This window comes from Ailuropoda melanoleuca, chromosome 13 (assembly GCF_002007445.2).
Source record: "Ailuropoda melanoleuca isolate Jingjing chromosome 13, ASM200744v2, whole genome shotgun sequence".
Classification (NCBI taxonomy): domain Eukaryota; kingdom Metazoa; phylum Chordata; class Mammalia; order Carnivora; family Ursidae; genus Ailuropoda; species Ailuropoda melanoleuca.
The window spans coordinates 89,742,709-89,753,986 of NC_048230.1; the positions used below are offsets into that span (position 1 = coordinate 89,742,709).

The 11,278-nt window shown below is 44.8% G+C and overlaps 1 protein-coding gene across 1 annotated transcript in view; it reads right to left on the reverse strand.

Annotated features, from left to right (window-relative positions):
• RALGAPA2 (Ral GTPase activating protein catalytic subunit alpha 2) overlaps positions 1–10,371 on the reverse strand; it is a 317,987-nt gene extending 307,616 nt beyond the window's left edge. Inside the window, 1 exon segment of the mRNA XM_034641613.1 lies at positions 9,961–10,371. Coding sequence (XP_034497504.1) covers positions 9,961–10,066 — 106 coding nt within the window. The 5' untranslated portion in view covers positions 10,067–10,371.
• Between the last annotated feature and the right edge of the window lie 907 nt (positions 10,372–11,278).

An 11,278-nucleotide genomic window follows, 5' to 3' on the forward strand; every position in this document is an offset into this window, starting at 1 on the left:
TTTTCTACTTATAACCAGTCCTTTTGGGGGGATAGTGACTCAGTTTTGGTTTCTGTATATTTAAAATTTTATAATAGTGTCTCTGCCATTTTGTTTCCATGAAAGAAGCCTCACCCAAGCCTATCTNTTTTGTTTCCATGAAAGAAGCCTCACCCAAGCCTATCTTTACCCACAGCCCTCTGGTCCGACTGCCCCTCTCCCCGGACATCTCTTCCCAACCTCTTCTCCCCTTTGTCCACACAAATAGTCATTTCGTACAGCTGTTCCCCTTGGGATCAGAGGGTGGGTCTGATAATGAGTGCACGTACACAAGGGAGAAGGTTAGGGGGCTCCTTCAAGAGGTCTTAATTCTCAGTCTCAAATCATTACTTTAATGATGGGAACATCTGGCTTGTGAAAACAATATTTGGCGCAGGAAGGCTTTTAGAAATTTTTCAAAACATCAGGTGGCTGCTACTCCCCCACAGACTTACATCCGTCTATTTGGAAATCACATTTTGGGTTTGTTTGCTTTTTTAATAGTTATTTACTCTAGACTTGCACTGCAAGTTCTGGCATCCCCAACACTGTGTATAGCCCCTGGCACATATTCTGTCTGGATAAAAAATAACTGCTAAATGAATAAGGGAACTCTGGAGCCAGCTGCCTGGGTTCAAGTCCTGACTCTGTCACTTACCAGCTGCATAACCTTGAACAAGATTCTTATCCTCTCTGTGTCTCATCTGTAAAATGAGGATAATAATATTACCGATCCCATTTGGGAGGATTACATGAGTTAATTCATGTAAAAGTATTTCTGGCAGTGTTTGGCACATGGAGAGTGCTGATTAAATGCTAATTACTACAATTACAAATAAGGAAGTATGTTACCAAACGGAATCAAGATGAACAAGAAGCTCTTCATGTTCTCAATGTATTTATCAACTAGTAGGTGATATCCTGCGGACACAAAGCCAAAGGCCATAAATGCCAAATGCGAAGTTCAAAATGCTATGGGAATTCTGAGGAAATATCATTTCAGGACGGAGGGATAAATCGAGTTTATGTGGAAGATGGACTGTGCTCGTGCCGTCTCCTGGAAAGGTTTTAGATGGTAGGATGGGCGACACCTTCTGGGAAAGGGATGGTGTGTCCCTTTGGGCTCCCTGAGAAGTAGACACCAAGACAGGATTACACATGTAGGAGACTGATTGGGGAAACTGTCTGTGAAGGGAAAGGGGAGAGACCTGAGAAGGCAGGGAGAGGATTCAACCATAGTGCAGGTCTGACCCCCTGCGAAGGAGAGGGGGATGGAAGGAGGGTTGGGCAGGAAGAGTCTCAGACTCCAACTCAGTCCTGAGAAGGTCTTGACCACACCCAAGCTGAGTCCTCAAGCCAAAGTCACCCTTCAGAGGCATGTGGATCTTGCATGAGTGGACCACATTAGGACTCCCCGCTTGCTCAGTAACTGCAAGTAACCCAAGAGAAGCTTAGCTTTGGCTAAGCTTTGCTGGTGAATCCAGAGGGCAGGAGCCGGAGCTATTAGTCAGTCATGATCNAGGATTCAACCATAGTGCAGGTCTGACCCCCTGCGAAGGAGAGGGGGATGGAAGGAGGGTTGGGCAGGAAGAGTCTCAGACTCCAACTCAGTCCTGAGAAGGTCTTGACCACACCCAAGCTGAGTCCTCAAGCCAAAGTCACCCTTCAGAAGCATGTGGCTCTTGCATGAGTGGACCACATTAGAACTCCCGCTTGCTCAGTAAGTGCAAGTAACCCAAGAGAAGCTTAGCTTTGGCTAAGCTTTGCTGATGAATCCAGAGGGCAGGAGCCAGAGCTATTAGTCAGTCATGATGCCCACAGCAGAGACCTGAGTGGCACATTCTCATGGCTCCCACGCTTGGGCACAGGCAATGTCACTAGTACCTATGTGTCCTTCAAACCATGGTTGAAGTTCAGTGAATATGTGCCATCACTTAAAGTCAAACACAAGACAACAACAAAGGGATCCTTATCTTTTAAGCTAAACCATGGTTGCAATAGCGAAATTACGTATTTACTGTTAAAAATTACAACTACTTTTAAAATCTCTCAGATGTGGTTGCAGCTTCTTAAAAAATATAAAAGACATAAAAATGGTTATGAAATAGCTCTTTTGTAAAAATCACAGTTAAAAACTTGAAATGGGCATTCAGAACTAAGTCAGAAACAAAGCCTGACTAAGAATCTAAAAGGTAAGTCCTTTCTGAACTGGTAGCTTAAGGCAGCATATTGATCCAATGAGAATATTAGAAAACATTTTGCAAAAGCACATCTTATGTGAGGTTAAATCAGATTCAAGGCAAAAATGGAGAAAATCAAAATTACCCCTAACCACTAGAGCCACACCCAGTAGGACAGATGGTCCCACAGTTGAGAGACACGAAAGAAAGAAGACTGCTGAGAACACAGCACTTCCCTGGGCCTACCTGCTGCCACTCTGGGATACATGGTCACTGAGTGGAAGGCCAGACAATATGTGCACTACCTGAACTGTCCTCATTTTATATATATACATTTCCCAGCTTCTGGCCAAGTACTGAATGCATAAGTTAAATGCATTTATGTGATTGCTCCCCAAAAGAACAACAATAATAAGTCTTAGAGATTACAGTGTTCCTTTATTTTAAGGGGATGTATGGCACAGGAGAGGGAACGAGACATCCTCAGTTCCTATCACTTCACCAGCAAGGAAACTGGCTCAGCAGTTGGTTGACTCTACCTCTTACCTTCACAGAGAAAAAACAAGCCACGGTGTGAGAGCTCCCTCCACATCTAGGACCCTTCTTAATTCTTCCAAGTGGCCTTAGAGGAAGCAGTGTCCCTCTTGTCAAGCCTGACCTCCTGTCCCACACTCTTGATCCCACTGAAGACCCCACCTTTCTCCATTTGTATTCCCTTTCTCTGCACTGCTTCTTCAATTTTGCTCTTTTGTTAGTTCCTTCTTCTACGTATATATACACTGAAATTTGCTCAGCTCTTAAAAAATATGAAAAGCATATCCACACATATGCACCCACCCACCCATCCTTGATCTGGGATTTCCCCCCTCTCTTTCAGGCATATTAATCTGTATTCTTTCCATCCCATGACCCAGAAATAGGACTCAAGCTAACTAAAGCAAAAACAGGGTGTTACTGGCACCTGCGACCGAGAAGCTCAGGGGTGGAGATGGCACAGACATGGCGAACCTCTCAGCTCACACAGGTCCAGTGTGCTCGTCTCACCCTCCATCTCTCTGCCCCACTTCCCTCTGATTATGAATTCAGTTTGCGGTAGGTTCCCTCTACTCTGGGGAAAGATGAACGCTGGCAGCCCATGCTACACCCTCAGGGTTTGCAATCCAAAAGGAAGGAAGCTCTCACTTTCCCGGGACACTTGTTTCAAAATCAGGGAGTCTGACACTCTCGGGCCACTCACCAAGGGGACACGTCAGATTTGGCTCCTATTCTCTACGTACATCTTCCCGGTTCCCAACATCTACACACACCACAGGATAAAAGCCATTGTACACCTAACTCCATGGTGGCCACACCATTACCTTCACACAAGTTCCTCTCTCTGCAGTCCCTTCATCCCCAACTTGTCCACTGGGAAAACCCCGTATTCGTCATTCCAAACCCACCTCGGACCTCATCTCCCTCAGGAAGAAGCAGTGGCAATGCTCCAAGAGGCCTCTCTGCTGTGCCTCCTCTTCACCGTGCGTGTGGCCACCTCTACGGTTTCACCCGTTCCACCGAGGCACTAACACCTTCATGGGAAATGTAGTTGCTTATGTGTCTACCTCTCCTATTAAACCAGAGGTCCTGGGCTTCTGCCTTATTCATCTCTGAACACACAGCCCTCCTGAGCAAACAGACAGACAGACACAGACACACACACGCACTCACTCATACACTCTTGAAAAAAATGTCCGTGGAACTGAAACTTTTTAAAATCCAAAGACAGCATAGTTGTCTACCACATTTATAGATTATTAATTTTACAGTACAATAACATATTCCTCCTTTAAAGCATAATTTAAAAACTTAAATTCAATCAATTTGCTATTTTGATAGTCAATTTTTTAAATAAACAATTCTCTACAGTTTTATCTATGGAAAGATCAGTACTCTAAACAGCTAGTAAAAGTATTTATGCCCAACTGCAAGTAAAGCACTTACAAACAAAATAAAATAAAGTTAGCGTCAAAATATTCTGGGCCGATCAATTAGCTCTTTTCCCAGAATAAAAGGAGGAAGTCAACCATTTTCAGTTGTCCCAAACAAAACATCTGAGCTCCACTGGATTTTTATCCTAGGTTCACCCTTCTCTCATCAGAACTCCACACATCCCCGAGCCCTAGAGGCAGGGATTGGTGTATGCGTGATACACATATCTGTGTCCAAAGTTCATCTTACATTTTAGAAGCTACGGATATAAAACGTCAGTAATTGATGAAAAATTAGCAAAGGGAGCGTTATGGCAAAATGACTTTGCCTCAAACAAAGCTGAATGAGAGAGACAAAATAAGACTGCCTGAGGAGCCTGAAATTACACCTCAGGCTCTGCTCTGGTTGTAGAAGGTCTTTTGGCACTAATGTCCATGCAAATATTTTACCACCTGCTAGGCCCGCCAAGGGCACAGAGAGGCCAATGAACAGCAAAACACAAAGGGAGTCTTTTTATCTTCTGCCATGCTGAAATCGAATACAGCTTCAAGTCTCCCTAGAAGAATCTAGTAAAACAGACCAGGAAGAGAGCAGCACAAGTCAAAGCAACATTTTTGGGAGACATGCAAAAACTCTAGGGCTTTTGTGTATATATTAACATTCACTGTGGTGGGTAAATATATTTTCTGATATATAAATATACTTTTGAGTCAGATAACTAGCAGAGGCATAACATGGGCTTTATAATCAGGAATCCCAGCTCTGCCACTTACCGACTGGGTGCTCATAGACAAGTAGTTACGCTCACTGGGCCTCAGTTTCTTCATCTACAGGTTGAGGGTAGGAACACTACCTGCATCAGAGGTTGTGGGAAGATTTGATGGAACCATGATGACAATAAACAACCATAACACAGCTTTCTATCCTTTTTATTAAGTTCCGGACCCCATGTCCAACAACCACCTAGACATGTCCACTTGGATCTTGCCCTTTTCTCAAACTCAACACCCCTAACACCAAATTCACCTTCCCCTATCATTAGCCAGGATCTCCTCCTAACTCCTCTGGCTCTCTCCCTGACACTCCCGTTCTCCAAAATGCCTACCGCCAATGATCAAATTACACGAATGTGTTTATTGCCACTCGGACTACAGTGGAAATGGTAGTCTCAATCCTTGCTGCTAGCAGGCTCATTGGGAGCAATGCTTAGGAAAGAGCACAGTGAATCAAGTCAGAAACACGTTCAAACCCAGCAATTTGACTTCAGTGGAATCTGTCCTAAGGAAATAACACAAAATATAGAAAAAGCTGCTTCCCAAGATGTTTTGAGTGGAATTATTCATATCAGAGAAAAAAGTACAAAAGAAAGAGAGAAAGGAAGGAAACAATTTAACAATCCAGGAAAGGGTAAGCTAACTTATACACAATTTGAACAAATGTTTGTAGTTAATAAAAATGAGAGGGAAAAAATGAGAGGAAAATGCTAAGAATAAAATAAGTTTAAATGGCAACATTAAATTGTAATTGAACTTGTCCCTACCTAAAGCAACAGATGCTTTAAAGGAAATATACCAAAATGTTCCATTTTACTCTGTCAATATAGAGAGAGTATTTGTGAGAAACTGTTCTCTCTTCTGTGGTCCCAAATATTTGGCCCAAGCCCGATGTCACTTGATTTGCCTGGACTATGGCCTCTTATCCCAGATCTCTTCTGCTCCAGACTGATCACTCCTCCCCTGCTTCTACAAACCTTTCATTATTTTACTTAGGCAATCGCTAGCTCCTGCTGCATGGGTCCTTTGAAATAGCATCGCCCCCCTCCATTCATGGAGCATCTTAGTTCAGACCTTTGTCATTTGTCTCTTCCCTTGCTGCCAGCAGTGTCACCTGTCCCATCACCCCCCAATCCAATTTCCTGGCCTTGCTAACAGGCAGGCAGCTCTCAAATCTTATCATTTGACCTACTAAGAGTTCTTCAAGCGGGCCCTCTCACCGGCAAGGTAAGATACAAGCTTCCAACTCAGACAAACAAGACCTTTTCTGATCTGGCCCCCAAACTGCCTCAGCTTCTGTCCGTGAGGCCACCACTCCTCTCCCCCCACCAAGACCTCCCAGTCCAACTCATTGTCCTGCCCCTACCCCTGGCCTACATAGCACTCTCGTCACGCATCTGACACTGTGAACACCCTCAGGGCAAGAATTCTCGCACTGCATCTCATGACCAACATCACCTTGTGACTCCCTCACTGGACTGGAGGAGGGGCAGCCTGGTGTTCCTCAACTTTCCACATCATTGCCACGTGTCTTTCCACTACCAGCTCCCATCTCCCCTTGCCTGAACTGTCTTCCTGCTGCCCCTCCCAAATTCTAACTTTGCTCTGTCCAGTGTGCAGCCACTAGCCACAGATTGATACTGAGCTCTTAAAAAGCAGCTAGTTTTAAATGAGACGTGCTATAAGTGTACAATACACACTGGATTTCAAAGACTTGGTATGAAAAACAGAACGTAAAATATATTAATATCCTACATTGATTACCTGTTGATACGATACAGATTAGATCTGCAGAATTAAATAAAATGTATTATTAAAATTCATTTCACCTGTTTCTTTTTACTTTTGTAAATGGGGCTACTACAAAATTGTAAGTTACACATGTGGCTCAGTAGTCTAGCCATCCTTCAGGGACCAGCATGAGTAAAACTCCTTCAAGACGCCCTTTTGTTTGTGCCATTCTTAATGATCTTTTTTGACCCCTTGAAATCCTATAATGGAGTCCAACATATAAGCCACTATCTAATTACATACCATACTAGATGCTTACTATTACATCAATTCTTCTTGCTACATCAATACCATCTCTATATGGGGATTTGTAGTGGGTACCCAACTTTTAATTAAATATGTAATCTTTGCTGGAGCAAGATAGCAATGCACAGAATTTTTTTTGGTTTCTGGTTTGTTTTATTTACTCATTTACTCTCCCATTGATGATTTCAACCATGCAGGGAGAAATGGAAGTCTGGGGACCTAATAGCTCTTTGTTCTACCTGTAATTAACACAATACATATAGGCCATTTAGTCCGTAGCTTGGCCCCCTGTAAGGTCTGTCTGCGCCTCAGTCTCCCTCCTTGTCAAATAAAGTTAATAATATCAAGCCAATCTACAATATGTAGCCAGATTAAAGTAGCTAAGCAAGTTCTAAATGGAGCCATTACCATGAATGTGTGTCTCTCAGCCAATTGTCTTAAACACAGACTAATTTCTATAAAGAGAGAACAAATTCATAGCAATTATCAAAATATAAAGGGTGGTGTGGGAAAGTACCTATCAAAATACTTGTCCCATCCTATTAATGATGGGATGCAAGTAATGGCAGAGGAAACTTTACATGCCTGCTGAAACCTGGAGTAGTTTATACATCATACTTGGAATAACCTTTACAAGGTAGACATTACCATACCCATTTGACAGAGGAAAGAAACTGAGGTGCAGAGACAGGCTAAGTAACCAGCCAAAGGGATGCAGCCACAGGCTGCAAATCCAGATCAATGGTATCATCTTTGTATGTAAAAAAGAACATCTTTATTATCGCTTGAAGACGAAACAGGTGAAAAGCAAGAGTATTACATAAATATGCAAATAAAAATACAACAATAATGTCCATTCATTTCCTTCAAATAGTTTTCTTCATCTTGGCTAATTCCTGTCTTTCAGATCAGGAGGCCATTTTTTTAAGTAGACTTTTAAGAAGCCAACAAATAGGGTATATTACGTGCCAGGAACTAATACCTTAACGAACTGTTTTTCTTTAAAGTCTTTACACCACAGTTGTTAGCGTAAGTTTACGTTAGACATGACTAGGATTCTTCAGACACATTTACAAAAACGTAGTCCCTACGGATAAAGATTGCAAAAATAAAGTACACTGGGTCATTCCACAAACAAATGCATCCGCAAAAAACAACCTAATATCAAAGAACCTCTCTATGGTACAAAACTGAAGTCATAATGAGCTCAATGAAATGAAAAGAGAAAGTTCCTCAAAATAAGATACTGCACCTTTAAGTGAACCCACAATTACAGAGCCTTGAAAACTAACTACTTTCTCAGAATGGTAACAATGTACTGTGCATCTCTAAGAAGCCAAACTGACCTAGGTTTAATTGATTCTGCCTTTACAAAATGGAGCGAACTTAATCCTGCAGACCTAGAACAAAAGTTCAAATTCTCTAGCACAGAAAAAGTCCCGGAGTATCAAATGCTTTAAAATACTGTTCAACTTTCCTTTATCAAAAATGTCCCTGCAGTAGGTGTTAATCAGTCACTACTAAGAACTCTGCACAACGTAACCTGTGTGTGCACGAGATTTTACTACAGGGAGGAGACACTTCAGTTTACCAAGGACACCACACTTCACTTTCAAAAGTCTTGAAAACTAAAACTAATCCCTCTTAACAGTAAGTAATTTAAATTTCATTCCAAACTGAACAAGATAGTGTAAATCTCAAGGAATCCGAGACTGTGAATAACTTGGCAAAACCAGGTAGGGGGGTGTGTGTGTGTGTGTGTGTGTGTGTGTGTGTGTCCTCAGAGGTACTTCACAGGGTATAAATAGAAATAGCAACTTTTAATCTCATGAACAAGATCTTTATTTAAAATTCTCACATATAAAATGAATTCTTTTATGTCATATCTCTTCAAGTGACAGACACATTAAAACTATGTGTCCTAAATCAGGTGCTTTTTCCTCATTTTAAGAATAAAAAAGACATCTAGAAGAAACAAGGTGTCCCTTTCTCAGCCCCCCCAAAACACTAGACAGCACAGGTGTTTGGTCCTTCACAAAAGTTAAGACTAAATAGGTAAGAAAATAGAAAACAAAATACAGCCCAGCTAAGCAGCTAGAGATCACATGCAGCAGGTGACAGGAAGCCTTGTGGACACTTCACAGCCACAAGGATGAGCTTCATCTCAGGTCAACAGCCGGCCCCCCTGGGCTCCACAGAACCTCCACCCAGCAGTCCATAAAAACGAAAGAAGGCAAATAACTATCAGTGTCATCCTGGCAATAAAGAAGCAGCAGCCTCCTTGAACCCAGGAAAGCCACCCCTCCCTCCAACAGACAGGAGGAGCCCACTTCACACCAAGGGCACGAAGAAACCCAAGCAGCCAGACCCAAAATAAAAATAAAAATAAAAAGAGGAGCATAGGAAGAGAGATGACAGCTAAATTAAATTTATCCTGGGAGCGCTCCGAGGCTCAGTCTATTTGAAGACTCCGACTAAAAGTAAAAATAAAATTTAAGGGCAGGGGGCCCACAAAAGAGATGACAGTTCAATTAAGTCTGTGCTGGGAACACTTGGAGACTCAGTCTACTTAGGGCCTCAGAGACAAAAATTAAAGTTAAAAAACGAGAGGGGAGGTGACAGTTCAGTGTGTGTGTGTGTGTGTTGTGTGTGTGTGTGTGTGTGTGTGTGTGCGCGCGCGCGCGGAGCACCTGGAGTGCAGGATTTGGAAGGNCAGGATTTGGAAGGGAGGAGAGAGTCAAGGCTCGGCCGGCCTCGAGGTGACCCGGCGAAAATCCGGGGTAAGTTTACACTCTGGGCAACAGGGCAGAGCCCCAGGGCCAGAGTGCCTGCTGTCAGAGAACAATGCTGGGCCAGGGAAAGGAGGGTCACAGGCCACCCCCACTGCACCCCTCCCCCATGCCGTCTGCATCCCAGGCCCGACCCTCGTCCGGCCCACGTCCGGGCAGGTGCCCCCGAGCCCAGCGCCCCAGAGCGCTCCTCACCCAGCAGCGCCCGCAGATGCTTCAAGCGTGTCAGCACGTCCTTCTTGGGGTCCAGCACCTTCTGGGTGGACTTCTTCACATCTCCGTGGCTCCTTCGGGAGAACATCCCGCTGCGGGGAACCCGTGCCCCGCCGGCGGGGCAGGAGGCGCCTGCGCCGCGCTAATCACTACATACGGTCTGGGTTGACACGCGTAGCGCAGGCCACTCGCCACCCCCCGCCGGGCCGCCGCCGCCACCGCTTCAGCTGTGGCTCCAGGAAGGCGGGGCGGGCCGGGTTCGGCGAAAGGCGGGGCAGGAAGGCGGTGTCGGCGCGGAAACGACGCCCCGCCCCGCGGGGGGCGCCGGTCGGCTCTAAGAGCGCGGCGCACGGGCACGCGATTTGGATCCGCCTCGCGAGGGCGCGCCTGGAGCGCCGAGTGGGCACCGCGAATCACAAAGGAGCTTGGAGCATGAACACGCTGTACTACAAGTCCCAAGATGCACAGCGCCAGAGCCCTCCAATCAGGATGGCGTGTCTTAGGCACGATGGCAGTAAATGGGCTGGGTCTGAGCATGTCCTTCCTCCTGACCCCGCTGTGTGCCGCAGGGCCTTTAGGGAAATGTAGTTCTCCAGGGAGCGAGGCGCGGTGACTTACCTCTCCAATGTCCCCGAAGCACTGGAGTCTGACCACTCCCCCCACCCCCACCCCCAGAGAGGCCCAGTGCTCCCAAAGTTTCACCCCTTGGTCCATTCTACCAACCGAGTTTCCTCTAGTATCATGTGAATGAGAACAGCTCAGTAAGAAAATTTCAAGGCTTTTAAAATGCAAACTATTTCGCCTTTTGACTTTTAGATTCACACCAAGGAGGGAAGTCCCTTTGACCACACTAAAACCAGAGGTCCAATTTCACCCTAAAATAAATGGGTTTGGCGTCAGGAAGGGCATCCCTAGACGCTGGGTGAGGAGTCCAGCCAGTCCCCTTGGTTTGTGGGGTCCAACTTCACTTGGGGTATTAGGTTCCCTTGCTCAGAGGGCTCTTCAGGATCTTATGTCTTGCTTTGCAGGAAGTGCACGGTCTCTGTGTTGTGCAAGGCCACATACCAATCCAGTAGCAGAACCAGAACCTCAGGGACCTGACTCTCAGACTGGTATGTTTTTTAAGGCTAGGTGCCTGTAACCTGGAGCATACTTTGAGATGGAGAATGGCCTGGAGATTTCTTACAAGAGATCTATAGGATTATTTACTGGCATCTGGATCCTTTGATGCTCCAAATTTATTTTTTTTAAAGATTTTATTTATTTGACAGAGACAGCCAGCGAGAGAGGGAACACAGCA